At 45.5% G+C, this 20,026-nt stretch overlaps 1 protein-coding gene across 5 annotated transcripts in view; it reads right to left on the reverse strand.

Annotated features, from left to right (window-relative positions):
- Positions 1-751: 751 nt before the first annotated feature.
- Positions 752-20,026, reverse strand: part of LOC146202107 (chromosome-associated kinesin KIF4B-like) — a 62,800-nt gene continuing 43,525 nt past the window's right edge. For 2 of the 5 annotated variants that reach the window (XM_084587949.1, XM_084587948.1), the window contains exons 3-7: positions 13,011-13,122; positions 12,382-12,461; positions 7,173-7,250; positions 4,524-4,604; positions 752-1,069 (exon numbers count right to left, since the gene is read on the reverse strand). In XM_084587949.1, coding sequence (XP_084444075.1) covers positions 1,022-1,069; positions 4,524-4,604; positions 7,173-7,250; positions 12,382-12,461; positions 13,011-13,122 — 399 coding nt within the window. In that variant the 3' untranslated portion in view covers positions 752-1,021. Of the gene's footprint in view, positions 1,070-4,523; positions 4,605-7,166; positions 7,251-12,381; positions 12,462-13,010; positions 13,123-20,026 lie in introns of those variants that run through there. The other 3 variants (XR_014703640.1, XR_014703638.1, XR_014703641.1) reach the window with 2 other exon arrangements.

Below are 20,026 nucleotides of genomic sequence, written 5' to 3' on the forward strand. Positions count from 1 at the left end.
CAATCTCCTCGTTAGTGTTGGAGGAAATCGCGCTTCAAGCTGCCCTTTGAGACGATTAAGATTTTATAAGCGGCAGTGGGAGCGCTAGATATGATTGTTATGTTTTGAACCTGTTTGTCGTGAAAATTCTGCCCGCAATCTTTTACAATTATAGCATATGGGCGGTTTTTAAAGATTGTATAATTTTCAAACAGGAGACAATTCACTCCTGTGCAATGTACAACGGTAGACGTGTTGGGACGCTGTTCCCAACATTCCAGGGGCCTTGAACACAGTTTGAAAAATACCTTCCTAAACTACTTGTGACGTCAGTTCACAAAAGACCTAACCACAGCCTAACCCCGAGTTTTTAAAGCTATAGCTATAAATTTCTATGCTGTCAAGAAAATCTGAATTGACTGGCGAGAGACAAAACACGGGCATGGCTTTGGTAGGTGGTAACTGGACTTCACATGGCTGTGCTGTGGTGGTCGCCGGAGTATGAATACCCCTTACACAATTTTATTTAAGTGGTGCATAATTTAGCATTCGCCAAATAAATAAATTAACCAATGTACTAGCCCCCTCTGCCGAAGTGTGAAAGGTGCCATACTGAACTTGGGACCCCACCTGACCATGCATTTCTAGTGTACTGTGTGGGTCTCGATCCCGAGAGTGCATCATTACGCGGTGCCACCTTACGATGTAACGGAGTTTTAAATCTGAAAGCGTGTCTCTCAAGATATTATAACTTTTGTGAAATAAGGGTCCGTATAAGGAGTTTGTGTGATTTTTGCCGTCACATCGAGTCATCTCAACGAAGGAAACAATGAAACCGAACGCGAGTTCGCTTGCCATCACTTTCGGTTCCGGTGTTTACATCAACCAGAAAGGGTGCAAGGGTGAAAGCGACACTACTGAAAATGACGCAAACCCGCATCATTATAGATGCGGAAATTTTAATAGGGTTATAAAATATAGACGGCGTAAGTACACAAGTTCTACAGTAAGGTAAGTGATTTACTCTGAGTGACTCATCTATTTATACAATTTCAGATAAGTCACTGTCTGATGTGTTTGAATCAGTGTCCTGAAAAGAAACAAAAAAGAGTGTTAACACAAGATCTTCATCCGACCAAACTGAAGCGCCCTCTTAAAGCAGTAATAAAATTCTTCCTTATTTACGGTTCAACCCCCTCAAGCACTGCTCACCCCTTGTGTGTTAAAAAAAAACATCAGAAAGTGAAATGTAAATAACTTGTTTCGAATAGATTTCGATGGTTTACTTTGTAGCGGCGCATACGCATCTGCACAGGAAGCACCCTCACAAGTTTGCAACAAGGGTAAGTCCAATATGATTGCTCTATACTGTTGATTCTACATTATACGGATCACCCTTCTGCCAACGTATTATCTAATGACACGTGCCACTGTACATGCATTTAATTTCAGCACAGCATCAGTTTTAAATATCACCTGTACAATCAGCAGCACAAGCATTTCTGCTCCAAAACAGGCTCGGGATTTTTTATATAAAGCACAAAGTCAAACACTGGAAATTGGTCTAAAATATGCGGTCATCACCAAGAAAATTACACTGAAAAAATATTTCCCGCCTCACAATCTCAGATCGCCATCGTCAGAGCTGCGGGAAAATTACCCCCACTACCGGACAAAAGATTTACCTTGTCCCTAAAGTTAACCCCGATCTTCCACTTTACCCAACCCTGGCTCCTTACGTCACAAAATTTATCACACACAACGATCTGAAAGTAACCTGAATAAATTCCTACTCTCCGCAGCAAACCGAAGAGGAGTTCATCATCACCCTTTGGAAGAGCATTGCGCCAATGACAAGCGTCACAGATGAGCACACAATAAAGATGCCTGGCGTGCTGCAAGGCAATCACTTACCACCACCATAAATACCACTTACATAATTTTATTTAAGTGGTACATAAATTAGCCTTCGCTAAATAAATACATTAACCAATGTACTAGCCCCCTCTACCCAAATGTGAAAGGTGCCATACTGAACTTGGGACCCCACCTGACCATGCATTTCTAGTGTACTGTGCGAGTCTCGATCCCAAGAGTGCATCATCACGCGGTGCCACCTTACGATGTAACGGAGTTTAAAACCTGAAAGCGTGTCCCTCAAGATATTACACCTTTTGTGAAATAAGGGTCCGTATAAGGAGTTTGTGTCATTTTTGCCGTCACATCGAGTCATCTCAACGAAGGAAGCAATGAAACCGGACGTGAGTTCGCTTGCCATCACTTTTGGTTTTTCCTCTAGACGCTACCTCCGCCGAGAAGAAACCCAGGCATAACCTAATCTGGATCCCGGGCCACACGGGCATAGGGGGGAACGAAAGAGCAGACAGCCTAGCTCGAGGTTACGCATTCCGAGCAGGGCAGTCAAATGCTCCGGAGCTCCGCCTACAGGCTTGCGAGGGGGGATACGCAGAGATCTTGCACTTGCATAGGGGAGCTAGAATTAGATATCCACCCCCACACAAAGCCCTAACAAAGGAGGAAGCGACCGGCTGGCGCAGATTACAGACCAACTCTTTTCCTAACCTACACATACTTAATAAAATGTTCCCGACACAATACAGAGCCACCTGCCCTTGGTGCGATGCCACACCTACACTTTATCATATCACGTGGGAATGCGAACGTAACAAAGCATTCCACCAACACGAAGACCCGAGTGCGGAGCAATGGGAGAGTCGGCTCACCAGCGGCGAGCTCGCGACCCAAAGGGCCTTAGTGCAGCACGCGACTGATGCAGCACGACTCAGTGGAGCCTTGGAATAGGGGCCCACCCTTGCTGACGAGAAGTCACAAGTCGCCAGCGCCAGAGAAGACGACGGAGACTTCACAACCGCGAAACCCTTGAAATATTCAATAAAGTTTTCACTCACTCACTCACTCTAGACGCTTTTATGGCCTAGTCAAGAGTAAAGCAAACCTGGATGATTTTGCTGGTGTTCTCATTTCCCTGGGATTTCCTGCTGTGGGTACCCCGGAGGAAACGCAGACTGGCATTTAGCGCCACATATTTTTTCCAGCCTAATAGATTAGCTTCTGCACCCGTCCAAAATAACTGCTAAGCAAGGAACGATGCTGTTCAAGCTGAAATATGGAGGCTCATTGGAAAAAACGTTAAATATTGCAGTACTCCAACGCTGACACATCAAATGTTTTCTTCCCATCGCGATAGCGATCTCCGATCATCATTCACTTTTTCAATGGCAGTATCGTACATACGATAAGGCGGCAGCAAAAATATTGAATTGTAAATGCAGAGGAGAAACTGGTCACCCTTGGTGAGATAAAAGTGCCGACAAGAAAAAGTAATCACATGGAGAAGAAAAGTAGTAAAATATAAGAAATGTAAAAGGTTATGACTATTTTTGTAAAAACAAAGGCTGCATGAATTATTCAAGTATGGCTATTGTGCGAGAACGTTATTGCTACTACAGCAAGGCAAAAGGAAAATGCTAATTTTTAGCATGAAAGCAGCTCCTTTAGGACACGCTGGAAAAGGTCATTCAGGGAAAGCCATTTACAACAAGACCGACAAAAGGTTAGGAGACAGCTTGTTTAGGAGCAGTTTGCTTTTGAGACACTGACATATCTCTACAGCACGCTGCTTCAGTAGTCACAGGTGCACATGCTTACTCCATCAAACTGCAAAAAACACCACCGCATAGTAGCTGACCTGAAAATAATAGGCCTAAAGCTCACCACAATCCTGTTGTACTCGATAGAAGGGCGCCATTCCGGCTGCGTCTCAAGGGTGTCATCGACCTCTCTATGTGCTCGTCTCCAGGTCGTCAAAGGTAAGGACCGAAACATTTGCAGTTTTCTCGGTAAAAGCATCGAATTACCGGTGATGAAAACTGAATGACACGATCCTCCCCAACATATCAGTCAAAGTAGGAATTCGAAGGCATCGCTGTCAGTGGCTTTGTGTGCAAATGAGAGTACTTGATTGTATTACTGTACATAACAGGAACACCTGGAGAAATCATCGCATCAGGAGTAGACATAAATTTTTGTCAAAGTTCCATGTTCCTACAGCATCGCACCAAGAGGGAAGCTCTCACTGCTGACTTCTCGGCTACATTGGCTGTTAATTTTCTTTACTGATCTTTCACATTTATGTACTCACCGTTTCAATAGCCCTTCCTAACCTTTGCACTCCTTAACAGGTGCAAGCGTAGTTTGTAATGCGACATTTTGACATTGCATTAATGAATATGCAATTTGAGGATACAGTCTGTCATGGAACAAAATCCAATACTTGTGCCAGATATCCCTGCCACACTACTAAACATATTGACGGGATGCCATACAGAGGCTTAGCAGCCGGGGCAGATGTTTAGACGTGGAGTTTGCAGCTACAACCGATGAATGTTCGAGCCTTTTTTGCGAACATTTAACTTTTGTGCTACACCCACTATTAAAACTGTGAAGATTAGTTATAGTACATTGTCGCACCCCATACATAAATACAGTGCAATTTTTAATACCTCGAGAGGCCGCCTCTTGGGCTTCTTGGCAGAGAGGTCCTCGAAGAACACCTTGCGGCCTGTTTTAAACTTTGCAAGTTCCTGGAAATAAGCACAGCAGTCGAAGGTATTTTGTGGTACTGAATCTGATGACTGCAACATCTCTTGTGCAAAATATGTGAATGATCATTTTGTATTAACTTTCGCAGACAGGGACATGAATGTCTATGAGAGAACAGTCATACTTATAAAGACCCATTCAAGCTTTGCTCAATGATGTTAAAAAAAGGCAAGGAAATCCGTTTTTAACTGTGGCTGGATGAATCCTATATTGAGTTATATACAGCGTTCATCACTGCACTAAATGCAGGTTCAAATCTTAGTCGAGTGAGAACAAATACGATTTGTTCTTCAAATCTCTGCATACTAGCATGATCCCAAGCTAAGCTAGTGTCGGGAGAACCAAGTTCTATAGTTGAAAAGAGTTTAAAAGGCTAAAAAAACAATGTTCAAGCTACAGCGTGTTTGAAATCAAGGCAGCTTTTATAATTCGGACGAATTGAAAGAGATTTTATTGTCAGTTCAAATAAAGCAGAACTTTGAAGTGAGCAAGTTTTAAACAACGAGCTACCGCTGTGGTTAAGTGCCGCAAATTCTCCCAGTGTCATTATGGCTACATATGGTAAAAGAGCGCAAAAAGACGAACGCAGTAGAGATGACAACACATCTCTGCTGTGTTCGTCTTTTCATGCTTGTTTATCATGAGTGCTTACCCAGTAGCCCAACTTCTCATTGTAAGACATCATGGGTATTCTACTACAGCAAACTTGGTTATAGCAAACAGGTATATATGTGCAGTAGGTTCATCAACATTTCATCAACAAAGTAGAGTTAACTGTTTTATTAAGTGGGGCAAAAATTATTAAATAAAAGGAAGCCACCACTGAGAGATTATTTCCGAGGTTTCAACGCCGCTTTCAAGCTGCTCGTCGTTGTTAAAAGTGCCGCATTGAACTCGGGGCCAAATGCTAGTTAAGCTGGCCTCCCCGCATCAAGGAGTTCATGAATACATTAAACGTCAAAACAATTTACAATTTTCCTCATATACTCGTACAAGGCAGTCTACATGCGCCAAAATGGCTACAACTGGCCATGCCACTGATTCCAGAGGAAATGTCTGCAGGTGTGGAATGTAGAAACGGTTGCCGACTGGCTGGCCACAAACTGCGTAGGCTGCAGAATCATTCGTGGCGCCGTTCAAAAGAGCGCGATAAGCGTGATCCACGACATGAGCACTTGCCACCTCATCACGAGACAACCGTGCGCTGTTGCTAAGATTAGCAGTCTGTTATTTGAGTGGATGTACTTGTAGCATGCTAGATATAAAGTGTATTCTCTGGGAGACAAACCTGAAAAATTCCAGGCATATTTACCTCATTACACGTGTGGTAAAATATCCTAGCGTGTTTAATCTGTCCAAGCATATCAAAAACAACTAACCAAAATAGTCTACCAAATAAAATAACTCCATGAAGAGCGTTTATTGCGCTATGCATATGTCAGCTCAGTCATAGCGGATCGCACCCGAGAATTCATCAGTAAGAAAGAGATTGCTGTATTCGTTTAATTGCAAACCGCACCGGATACAAAAAAAAAAAACGCTGCATGAGTGATCGTTAAAAAAAAATTATCTTTGTTTCTTATATTTAATGTAAAAAAAATGCGCAAAACAGGCAACACAGAAGGAAGAAGGACGATGACAACCGCGCACTTGCTACTGTTTGTTCACAGCGTCAAGTAAACGAAGAGAGAAAGGGCATAAATGGGAGGACCCCCATATGCACACCGCAGAAACCTATAACCAAAGGCTACAGATGGAGAGGTGATTGTATTAGCACAACCTCGATTTTGAGCAACAAGAAAGAAAGTTTTCTTGGGGTGGTGGTCAGACACCATGTTTCTGTAGCCATTAGTTTTGTGCTTCTGTCTGTGTGCATGTGGGGGTCCTCCTTTCTACCCTTTCCCTGTTGATTTATATGTTCACCGGACGCTAAGTGTATAAGCAGTTGTACGTGAGCAGATGTGACCGTCCTTTCTATGTTGTGCATGTTGCGCATCATTTGAGACCATGAGTCCTACTAGCCCCCAGAGATTGTTACTAGACTACATTATAGTTAAGTTTAACTGCCTACAGCTAATGCTGCACCTATTTTAAAGTAGAGAGTAAGCATTAAAGAAGAATTCAATGGAGAACACATGGACATAACCTGAAACCTAAAAGGTCCCAAACTGACAAGATTATTTCGCCAACCTTTTATTTTCATGTACATGTGAATGTTATCGTTAGCACTTTCGGACCCAACGTGTAAGCTTCAGAAACTGCTCCACATCTGCCTAGACGAAACTAGGAAACGAGGAGAATTGATCACACATTCACAAGAGCAGCAATATGTGCGGCAACATTAAAAAAAAAATTCAACAAGAGTGCAGTTGTATGAATAGTGCAACCGTTTTGTGGCGCACTGCACAGCTTCAGCAATACCGGTAACAACAAGCGCTGAGAGTGCGATCAAATATGCCTGCAGCATCTCCACGTGCTACAGGCACCATAAAATAGCCGCCCCTGTGCCATAAGCGCCGTACTCCTTATAAAGAAATACCAACCTATACCATTTTAAGAGCCTCACACTCCTCTGTCTTCTTCCGGAGTTCATCGTGGTTGACATGGTCTTTGTATATCTCCTGCATCTGCAGCAGTTCCAAACAAGAGAAAAATATAATACAAACAAAACATACTAGTTAAGTGCAAGTCTTGTGTGAAAGCGGAGTAAAAAGGGAAACACATGCGGGGAATACTCAGACATTTCCAAGAATATCAAAAGCGAACTTATTTGAACGTTATGTTGACCTTCTGAATTTTGTGCTTTATTATCTGCTGAGCTGATGTTGAAATTTCTGATCAACGTTCTGCCTATTTGCTGTTAATCTTTGTGACGAGCGGTCTACCGCTTTGTTTTTTATCTTCGTGATGGATGACCTGGTGATCTTGGTATTGGTTTATCTGGCACTTCTGGCAGCAGCATCTTTCTCTAGATTCTTTGCATTCCCATGACGCCTGCGTTAGGTAGGGCCACATGGTGCTCTCATGGGGCACTGATGCAGCTTTTGCTAGCTACTTTCTCCAGGACACGCTCACCACGAGCAGCATTTCGAGTTGGCGCAGACTACCACGCGCAACGGTAGCACAGTGGTGAAGGCACTCTGCCACTTAGCCGCAAACCCTAGTTTCGAACCAGAGCTCGGTGGCACCATTGTGAAGGCGGCGAAATGCAAATGCAGCCGCCGTCTGTGCGACAGCACTTTATTTAAACATCCCCGTGTGGTTGAAATTATTCTGGACCCTCCCCTACGGTACCTCTTTCTCAGTCTTCTTCTAAGCCCACTTTTCTCCCTTCCCTTACGGTATCGTTAAGGTGTCCACGAGATGTGCACAGCTACAACGCCTATTAAGCTACTTAAGCAAATTTGCATTTTGAGACTCCAGTCGCGGTGGAAGCTGTCTCCCCATAAAGACTAGAGCTTAGGGCCCCGTCACTATTGCGCTGAGGAATGAAGTACCAACTGCACGCGGCCACCATATTTCACAGTTTACACCCTAAAATCTTAGCAAATACGCAGGCGAATCTAAACGAGGTTTTCCTATGGTGTTTGCACCCACCGCGTTAGCTAAGTGTTAAGACGCTTGGCTACTAAATCGGAATAAAATGTTTAACCGGCCTTCTGCAACATTTTGTAAGCTCTGGACGCTTTACAACACTCGGGGGAAAAATAACTGACGAAAACAGCGTTTTTTACACGTAACTGTTAGAGTTTTACGTATAGTCATAAATGTATTATAATATGCTCGAAAAGTGCTTGCATGAATACATAAATTTCTTGCTAATAGCCACATCCGCTTTAATGAGAGAAAAAACAAGGGAGAGAAGTGACCTCTATGGGACGGTATGTGTACTAATAGTTTAGTTTATGGAGCTTAACATCGCAGAGCGACTCAGACTGTGCGAGACGCCTTTGTCGAGAGCTTCGGATTTTTTGAACACATGGGCTTCTTTAACGTCCATAGACATCGCTAAGCGCACGGGCGCTTTTATTTTCGCCTTCGTCGAAAAGCCGCCGCCGTGGCCGGGATGTGTGCAACTACCTAAACCACCCAAATTACCAGGCACTGCTACTCCCAAGTGTAAGAAATTCACACTGATAGTGCAACAGCAATATTTGGGGCTCACAACAATTAATTCTCACTTGCCAATTTGTGGTTGCGACAGAAAAAAAAACTGGTGTTTAGATAAGACGAACATTATTCTCTCAACATTGTTTCGCACATCTAACTATGCTTAACACCCCACTCCGGAGAAATTATAAATGAACTACTATATGTGACAACATAAGGAGCCTTTTCCTCAAAAAACTACGGCCATCGATACAGCCCAAGTATGAAAAAACAATAGAAAACAGATAAAAAAGATGGTAAACGTTTAACGAGGAGATAAAATGCAGCATGCCTGTGAAAACAGTTAACCGTAATTACAGGTCTTCAGTAAAACAAAATATGAAAAGCCCATGCTACAGGTGAAAAAAGGGAACAAAAATGTATTGCTTCCATGAATACTATTGCAATTACGGTTCATTACCAAAGCCGAAAGTGTGAGCTTGGCACTGTTGCCACAAAACGAGGCTTAACAAAGCCTAGGACGTCACTCCAGCACTCAGGTCCGTTCACCTAAACAATTGCCGACGATTACGCTATTTTCTAATGCAAAATTTGAGCCCAGCTCATCAGCTATTTCACCTTTTCAATATCTTCAGGCGATGGTTTCGAGCAAGATGTGTAGTACGATTACAGACAACTTTTTTTTTTTAATTTTTCACGCATGCATAATCAATACTCCACTGATAGTTCATGACTGTCATGAAGGAAGCTTTGTGGTCGTCCGAAACCTTCCACTTTCTCTCTTGCTTCGTTGCCACCTTCCTCCTGTTTTTTACAGCTCGGTTCAGGTGTCCGCGCAGAATTCGCCCCGCCGGGGTTGTGCAGTGGTAAGACGCCCGAGTACTGTGCCGGAGTACCCAGGTTCGATCCCGACCGCGGCGGCTGCGTTTGGATGGAGGCGAAACGAAGAGGCGTACGTGTGCTGTGCGATGTCAGCGTGCGTTAAAGATCCTCAGGTGGTCGAAATTACTCTGTAGCCCTCCATTATGGCTCCACTTTCTCTCTTCCACTTTCATTCCCACCTTCATATACCCTTACGGCGCGGTTCAGGTGTCCACAGAAACAAATGTGACAGATACTGCGCCTTTCCCTTTCTGTGAATTAATTATTATCCGCGCAGAATTGCGACAGATACTGCGCCTTTTTTTTGTTGTCACCTAATTTTCAATGCCGCTTATGCCTGCTGTACTGCGTCTATTTCTATATGCTCTGTGGTGCGACGTTCGAGGAAGCATCAAATCAAAGGCGCCGCACGGACGCCTGGATCGAACGCTCGACATGGTCAGCTTCGTGTATGCGTGTTGTTGTTGTTAAGAAGTTTATTTTTTCACCGATATGCGTGAATCTCCTGATGACGTCATCAGCAGTCATGAGGTCATGACCGAACGTGGCGTCATTATCACTTCCGGTTATTAGACATGTCCGGATGTAACATCATGATGAAGTCAAATCCGGTCATGAGTCACGTTCGATGACGTCACCAGGTTTCGAGGTCGACGGCGACGCCGACACCAAGGATGACGACGTGAAACGCAGGAACGGCGCCAAACAGCTGCGCTCTAAAAATGTGGAGGTTTAAGCACGGTTTAAACCTATCGATAGAAAGAAGGCCGTGTTGCTGTGATAGCCTCATTAACACCACCTTTTCAAACCTTGCTTTTTTTTTTCATTTTTGTTTAAGTTTAGTTTTGGTGAAAGGAACGCACCTGAATAGTGGGACCCTACACCTTACCGGGTCAAGGTTTATACGTTTACACTTTTTTCTTTGTAAATTGTATATTCCTTTATAATGAAAAGGAGGGGTATCTCAGACTTCTCTCAGGCTGCTGCTGCGACTGAAGGAAGAAGGAAAAGAAAATGCACGGGCCAGCTACTGGCTCTGTAGCTGAGCCACCTCCGCATTCTCGTGAGGACAGGAGAAAATAGAGAAGAAAATGAAGAATGGCAGAAAGACGCGCGTTGCAACAGCCGTCGTCCACCACCGAAACGGTAGAACGGTAGCGAGTGCAATGACGGCCTACAACAGAAAAATATAGTGGCACCCTAGCCTCCGTCGCAAGCGGCAGTGACCTACCATTCCCAGCCGTGCAGGGCCAGGAGCACCCGAACTATCAATATGTCAGGGAGAATCGGGGCATTCGCAAATAATATGATCCTGATTGGTTATTATACCGCATAGGTCAATGTCATTTGAAGGTCAAATTTAGCGCCACGTGAAGGATGTTATCTGCTTACATGAAGCTTTTGCTTCATTTGTAAATTGGTTTACAAGAAAGGAAAGGCGCAATATTTGAGGATAGAAAAGGCGCATTATCTGTGACAATTCTCCGCGGGCACATGTACCACGCCGTAAAGGCAGGGAGGAAGATGGGAGTGAAAGAAGAGAGGGAGATAGAGGTGCCGTAGTAGAGGGCTGCAATCCACTGCGCTATATTGGCCTTCGCCTCATCGTACTTTAGTGGTCCAAAGTGCCCTCTAGAATTTTTTTTGGCACTTTTGCACTGTAAGGGCGATGCCACGTCCAGGCTATAACTTTTTGGGCGCAATGAGATGTATAGACTGTTGTGTAAACCTGCAGTTGATTCATTCACTTCGACATGAAATAAACAAGTGGTGCCAGTTATCTCATGCTTATCAAGTCGGCAACAAAGAAATTAGATACACTCAAAAAATAGGAAAAGAGCTTGCTCAGCCGCAAGCTCTTTTCCTATTTTACGCAAGCAAACCAGCAAACCAGACCAAGCAAACAAGTTCCTTCTCTTTGCGCATCGCATCCTTCAAAACAGTGACTACACTGCGGGGCCCCCGCGTGTCTAACAGTTGTACGAGCTCCACCTCACATGGGCCTCGAAGGCAATGAAACGGCAGACGCCGCCCGCGCGGTCACTCTCCGGGCAACGCCTTCAGACACTTCTGATACGGATCCCGAACCCAATACGGCGCTCACTTTTCGATAAATTACTGAGTTAATCCAATTCGGCCGTGCAATTTATCCTAAGCCTTGTAAAGGCCTTACAAATGTGCAGGAACGCACACTACTACGTCTTTACACCAAAACGCTGCTGTGCCCGGCAGTTTTAAAACACTTTGATCCTAATGCCCGCATTGTGCGGAGAAGTCTTCGGACATCTTCCACATGGTATGGGCATGCCAGTCAACCCCGAACCTCGCCCACAAACCCAACCCCACCCGGGAGGACTGGGACTGGTCCACCGAGCCCGAGCCGCGGCGGTCGCCAATGGTTTCTTGTAACGAGGAGCCCACCTAGTGATTGCGAGAGGTTGCCCCGGCTACCTCAAGCTTCCACCCTGCAAAAAGCGTTTTTCACACACACACACACACACACACACACACACACACACACACACACACACACACACACACACACACACACACACACACACACACACACACACCAGCACAGTGCAGTGATACAGGAACACAATAATGTAGAGCATGTACATGTCACTTAGTAGATAGCAAATTACATGACCACAATTTCCAGGAGCAAACAAAGCACCGTTTACAAGGTAGGCGTTCCGATGAAGCAAATAATAAATAAACACAGAGATATGAATAAAACACGTGAGCTAGGAAAAAGAAACTCACCATCTGGAATGCCTGCACTATGACGGCCTTGCAGTACCCTAGATCGTTCACATTACTAAGTAAATTCTTGATACGCTTCTCTGTAAAGAGGCGGGTGATTTAATAATCACACGGGACTACGTTTACATGGGTTCTTCTGAGAGCAACCGCAGTTTCCCTTTAAAGTGCATTCAAAAGAAAGTGCAACCCGGCAAGAATGTTGCATTTTGTTATTAAACGCACGTTGAAGCAATTTCAGAACGTCCGTGACGAGCAATCATATATTTGTGACTTATTTGTTGTCCTGCAAAGAACTGGCAATTTTATTTTATAAAGCTGAAGTAGAAAGTCCACATCCAGTATAAAAATTTATGGGACGCTCATGCTTCGCCATTATAGTAGACACAGCGCTTACAACACCGCCTCTTCATTCCGCGAATTTCCTTCCTAATTACATACTTGTTCATTAGCATACAATAATACTGCAAAGAACTGGCAATTTTATTTTATAAAGCTGAAGTAGAAAGTCCACATCCAGTATAAAAATTTATGGGACGCTCATGCTTCGCCATTATAGTATTGCAGTGAGCCGTCTTTACTGCTCACTGCAATACGATCGCGAAGTCAAGTCAACAAAATTTTTTACTCACCGGGCTCAACGTCCAATATCTTCTGCCTGAGCTCAGCAATGCGCGCATTGTGTTGATGCTCAATTTTTCTGAGTTTCTCCAGGCATGTCTCAAGGAAAGCACGGTCTTCTTCCTGCAGCGTTAGATCGTAGACAATAGCCATAGTTCCCACACACAATTACGCCCATTTACCAATAAAAGTCTATTTAGAAATAGCTTATGGTGGGATTTGCACTGTGCCTGGCCTGCACAGCCAAACCATTTCTTTATGTATATATAATGAAGTATATATCAGTTCAATTCAGTCGTTCAGTCGTGTCCGACTCTCCGTGACCCTATGGACCATATCGCGCCACGCAATGCTATTGTGACTGGCCATAGGGTTTTCTTGGCACGAAATACTGGAGTGGGTTGCCATTACCTTCTCCAGTGAATTACATTTTGTCAGAACTCTCTGCCGTGACCTGTCTATCGCGGGTGGCTCTACACAGCAGAGCTCACACTTCATCGAGTTTCGCAGGGCCCTTCGCCACCACAAGGCAGTGATCCATGAAGGGGGAAGTATATATAATGCCCATAAATTGAGAGCATATTCAATGTATGCATAAATATCCTTGAACATCACTACTTTTACTCAGCAACTATTAACAAATAAGTGTGAAAGAGCTAAGCCCTACGTGGCATAAGTATTAAGTATTAATAGTCATATTTATTGCTCTGGTGGCTTGTTGCTGATGTGATGTGATGTGCTGAGGTTATGTGAATGAACAGTAATAAAATATTCCTACCTCTAAATAAATAAGTAAATATTGATTAACTAAATTAAATTTTTATTTAAAATAATTAGCTTCTACAGAAGAAACTGGCTTACAAATGGTTTGTTGGGTTTTAACTTGGCTAACGATATAAAGTGTGAGGAACACTAGTTTTACCACCTGGAGTTCCTCAACGTGCACTGACGTCGCACAGAGCACAGGCGCCTTGCTTTTCGCAGCCATCGAAAACTGGCTGTCGCGGTGATTGAGACACCGCGGCGAGGTTATCCTATTCTCAGGAACAGTATACAATCATATTAAAAAGTACGCCACAAGTTTTACTAGAATATTACCCACTAATTACTCTCATTGAATAACTGTGCAATATATAAATCTTATGACCCTCGTTCACATCAAGCAATTTTTTAGGGGTTACATTAAGAATGTATTTGCTGTAGGAATTAGCTAAGAACACCGACGCACAAAAGATTGCGGGGATACTTAATTTCCACTTTTATGGATATGTTATGATGGATGTCACAGCTTCATTTTATTAGCTGGTACCTGATGTGTTTCCTGTGAAGCATTGTTCGCATAGACGCACTTGCTGCACAGTTACTACCATTCTACAAAATATGCGCTCCTTATTTCTTGAACACCTGACACAGGCACCACACAGGTAGTCATTAGCATACACTCTTAAAGGGCCACTGTCCAGGGAAGGACCTTTCAAGCAAAGAAGCCTAGTGCTTCGATCAGGTATCGGAGATAGTCTGCGCCAAATCCTTCAGAGATACGCGCGCCGCCAAGCAGCGAAGATATAAATCAAAGCTTTTGCATCCTCTCCATCGGAAAACCAGCTTCCCCGTTCTCTACGAGCCGTAAGGCTGACGTCGGAGTCGAAAACAACCTGCATTGGTCCGTCTCGCTGTCTGACGGATGAAGAATGGGCGCGCTTTTCTCTCGTCACGCCGGGACTGAATGCAGCGGTACGCGCACCCTCGTCCGTTTTTTTTTTCGCGCATGCCGACTACCGCGCCCCACCTCCGGCCCACCTCCCGAGGTAGGGGAAATTGTCCTGCGGAGGCTAGACGACCGGGCAGGAGAGTGAAAAACCTTTGCGAGGAAACGAGAGGAGACAAACACGACAGAATCGGATGATTGCAGTGGCTGTAACTGCGTTATTAATTCAAAAAAAAGCTTTGCGGCCTTGCGTTATGAGGGCGAAGTTTCACAGTCACCATGGAAGAAAATATTTTCGACTGCAGGGTGGACAGTGGGCCTTTAAGCAAGCACTTTAGGTTAAAGACACCCGACAAAGATATTATGCCCTGCTTTAATCAAACCATCACCTCTGCCTCCGTCACCCTTGAGTGACTTGACTGACTACGGGTCCAAGAGTTGCATAGGATCCGATTCCCAACCTGCATTCCCATTTTAAAGCGAAACGGAATTGGTAGTACCTGCTAGTCCATCGATGCCGTTTAGTCTCATGACCTCTCACATCACGCCGACCAACCAGTTCTTAGCCTTGTCATCTGTTATTTGCTATGCAGTTCGAGGCATAGCCGTAATTTTTCGTTTACGACAGCAGATCTTTAGAGACCAAGATCTTCAATTCTCATCATCATTATCATCATCATCGCTTTTCTGACTACTGACTGTAGGCAAAGGCTTCTCTCGTACTCCTCCAATTAAAGCTGTCATATTAGCTACATCCAGTGGACACCTTGAAACTTTTTATCTTCCTTCGCCCCCCCTTAACCTTAAACTCCACGCGCCCAACACTTTGATAGTCTTCATGGGAATAAAATTTATTACCCTCAGCGACCAACGGTTATCCGCCTTCACATTACATGCCCTGCTCATGCCAAATTGCTCTTCTTGAATTTCGATTGGAATATCTTAACTCCAGTCTGTTCACTGACCCACTCTGCACGCTTTTTATCGGTTGAAGTTGTAACTATTATTTCCGCTCGATAGCTCTAGCTCTATGTGTTGTCCTCGGCTTACGTAGAGCCTCTTTTGTTACCTTCGACATCTCTGCCTTATTGGTGGGTGCCGGTATATTGCAACTTTTGTATATTTTTCTCTTGAGAGACACCGATAACTCGCTAGTCATCATTTGCAGGTATTTCCAACGTACACTGCATCCCAATAAAGCTCTCATAGCTATTTCTCTTCCATGGTCCGTATCTGTCAGTACTACTAGTCCTAAATAGATATATTTCCCTATCCCTTGAAGTGCCCCAGTACCATATGGAAATTGCTCTTCCTTGCCGAGGCTGTTGAACTTACCTAAGTCATCTGCGCTTTAGCTTCTTAGTCTACATTTCTGCCATGCCAGCCTAAGACATCAATCCTTTTTTGCAAGTGGTCCCCCTAGTTACATTGTAAAGCAATGTCTGCAGCCAATCGCAAGTTACTAAGGTACTCTCCATCAACCCTTATCTTTAACTGCTGCTATACTATGTCTTTGAATATTTGCTCTAAGCAAGCGGTAAACAGGACTGAACAGTTCGCGTCTCTTTGCCTAACGCTTTTCTTTATGGGAATTTATTATTGGGAAAGCATTAATAGGCTATTGGTGATGCGAAACCATGACCGCAACGCAAAAATAGTGTGTGACACTGTGCGTTTCCTTTTCTAATAACCAATTTCTGATGCAGAAGTATTAGTTAGCTATGTAAAAATAATGATAACTAGTAAATATGGTAAATATAAAATAAAAGTTATATAATAATAAATTGATGGTAATAATGATAGTGGTATATAAAAAGAACATGACATAAATAAAAAGTAAAACTAAATTTTATAAGATTTGAAATTAAAGAAATAAATTTTTGAAAGCGCAAAAGCAACATGGATGGAGAAGAAACAGTTATGGACAAGCGCTTGTCTCTGTCTGTTTCTTCTCCGTCCATGTTGTTTTAGCGCTTTCAAAAAATATCAGACCTTACCAACTAGTCCGATCCGTCACCCTTCAGAAATAAATTTTGCACTAAAATAACACAGCAAATAATGCTATAAAATGTAACAGGTAAAAATTACAAAACATTGCAGCAGCGCTAATGCTTTCTCACTCTCCCAATGCAGTTTATGCAAAAAACTTTTACTTTCCTCTTGGAGGACTACGTGGCTTTGTTGCCTCTACAGACAGTGTCAAGGGACAACGAGGACAAAAATTGGAGGCTTATCAAGGTTAAGCCCAGTGGATGCGAAGCATGTTAAGCAGCTGCCTCAGTGTGAATGGGGCTAAGTAACGGAGACGTGGTTTTAGGTTAATTGTCGTAGGCATCTTGACCGCATACACGCCCGGCGCAAAGACGCTGGCGCGGTTGCGGGCACAGAGACTGACGCGACGGCGGGCGCGCGCCGCTTCATCCCTGGCGTGACGTCACATATCACGTGATGTAGCGATGGTGATGACGGCGCGCGACGCGGCGTCAAAAAACAAATAGCTCCAGTCTGCCTCTCACTTCTAATATCCTTGTTTGAGTCTAGTTACTTTGCTACTCATTTTTTAGAAATATTTGTGCCGCTCGCCACACATACGCATGAGAAAACAGTCGTAAGATACCACATTACGTGAAAGACCGCTCGACATGACTCTAAATAACCTGACTGTAAGAACATGCCTGCATGGCCAAAGAGAACCATGCCTGACTTTGAACTGAAGTCTCCAAAGAGGTTCGATTCCACTTTGCGCTCCTATCTCAAAGAAGATTCCTGATTTAGCAGCGCCTGCGAATTCGGCCATGCCATCTAGTCCCGTTACGTCACATCATGCGATGACCAGACATTGCGTGGATATGTCACCTGTGAATCAGCACCTGCCAGAACCATGCCCATGATATTACCGCATTACTAATCCAACTTGGGGCGCCGTCATGCGGCCAGACTGGATTAGCGACGTTTTAGCTGGCCTTAGCCACGCTAGTGACCCTGGCCTTCGTCTTCCTCTCTCGAGCTCCCTCCAGCCTTGCCGCGTCCTAGTACCGCCTCACTGTGAATAAACCCACTTTCTAACCTTCTGGATGTTTGACGGGGACATTTGGTGGAGCTGCCGGGTATTGTCCCATGTACGCTAACTTCGAAGGCACCTTTCAAGCCAGCTTCAAGAGCGTGGATACAACACCTGTCCAGAAGGGGAGTCGTCGTCTGCGAGGACTACAGCCTGAGTTCAGCGGCTTGAGAACACCTCCAAGAACCATGACGTCTAACTCGGGTAGCCATCCTCCTCAGCAGGCTGCAGCGGTGCCGCCGTTTGTCCTACACACACCTCGGTCACCACGCTCGTTCCATGGTGGTAGGTTCGAGGACGTTGAAGACTGGTTGGCCAATTTCGACAGTGTGGCGGGCTTCAACCAGTGGGACGGTGAGCGCAAGCTGCAAAACGTCTACTTCGCATTGCTGGATTCGGCCAAAACGAGGTACTAGAATCACGAAGCTTCTTTTACCACCTGGGAAGCTTTTTGCCAAGAGAAGTTGGCCACATTTCGTACCGACGAGAGGAGAGAGCCGAACTCGCCCTGCACTCAAGATCGCAACAGCCAACTGAAAGTGTTACCATGTTTATTGAAGACATGACGCGACTCTTCAACCGGGCTGATCCAGCTATGCCCGAGGCCAAGAAGGTGCGCCACCTAATGCGGGGTGTAAAGGAGCAGTTGCTTGCCGGACTTGTCCGCAACCCTCCGACAACTGTGGCGAAATTTAAGAAAGAGGCAACGGGTAAAGGGCGCTCCTTGCAAAGCGGAGCGCTCAGTACGGCCGACTTGCTTCTGTAGCAACCGCCCATCACTGCCCGCCAACGTCGCTGCCCGGTGAGAAACTTCGAGTGTTCGTGCGGAAAATTGTGCGCGAGGAGCTCCAGAAACTACGCTTCGAAGTTCCTCAGGCAGGCGTCGCTGCAGTAGCGGACGTGGTCCGGGATGAGATTCGCCGAGTGGTGCAGCCACCTCCAGTAGCGCCGCAACCAGAGCCCTACATAGTGACTTACAGCGAAGAATTACGAAAACCTGTGCCTGTGCCACAAGCCATTCCTCCTGTTGCTACTTTACCTCCTGTGCAGTACCAAGTCCCAGCTGTGCCCGTCCAACAGCAGGAATTCAGGCCCGCCATTCGTAAGGCACACATGTGACGAACGCGAAACAACCGGCCATCGTGCTACCACTGCGGGGAACCCGTCCACGTTCTGCGCGAGTGCTCCTAGCGCCAGATGGGTCTCAGGGGTTTTTCTCCCGACGCACCTGGACCACGCTATATGGTGAACGAACGCAAGAGATCAAGCACTACTTGGCCGCTAACGTGCAGCCCACGACTGCACAAAGACGCCAGTCCCGATCCCCACCTCCAAGAAGTTTCTCTTCCCCCAACCGCCCATTGACCTATGGGCAGTTGAGAGGCACGTCCCCACGGCGGGAAAACTAAAGACGGCGTCCTCCGGGGGTAGAGCCGCCGCAGTTGTAAGGAGTCAAGAGATTCCACTCGACGATTTACCGCGACGTGCCGACCGGCGACGACTCGACCCAACTAGCCTACTGACGAGCTGCGAAAAATTGGTTTCCGCCAACATTACAGTAACCGCCGACAACCGTAACGTAAATGCACTCGTGGATACTGGCGCTGATACATCGGTAATGAGCAGCCGGCTAGCCACGACCCTCAGAAAGGTTTTAACGCATTGGACTGGGCGCAGATCTGATCAGCTGGCGGCCATGTGGTGACACCGATTAGTGTCTGTACCTCGCGAATACAGATCCGAGGCATAAGTTTCCCCAGCTGCTTCGCTGTGCTCTCCGAGTGCTCCAAAGACCTGATACTCGGTTTAGATTTCCTCCGGGAGTATGGCGCTGTGATCAACTTTGTGGGATTCTCTACGGGGCTGCGGCTCCGCTCTCAGAGGAAACAACGCTCCGCTAGCTCAGACCACGGTGGTGGCCTCCAAGAACGACACGAACACCGAGGACCAAAGGGTAAACCGGTTTAATGGTTTTCCTCAGCCGCGCGCGCGCGATCAACCAATTCAGTTCACCTGATGCCAGTCCCTGCTTTTCCGGACGCGTCCGTACTGCTGGCCCGTCTGGTCCGCTCTGTCAGAGGTTGCACACCAGCAGTCGAAGGAGAGAGGAGGAAGGAGGCTGTCACGTGATGTAGAGAGGAGAGGCAACACCTCACCCTCGCCGCCGCGTCGTAGCCAGGAGGGGAAGTAGCGGCGATATGTTCCTTCCCACACCCCTCCTACCTCAATCGAGGCGTCCGCTCGGGGGTGCAGGCGAG

Source organism: Amblyomma maculatum, chromosome 1 (genome assembly GCF_055883805.1).
Source record: "Amblyomma maculatum isolate TAMU_Amacu chromosome 1, ASM5588380v1, whole genome shotgun sequence".
Taxonomy (NCBI): Eukaryota; Metazoa; Arthropoda; class Arachnida; order Ixodida; family Ixodidae; genus Amblyomma; species Amblyomma maculatum.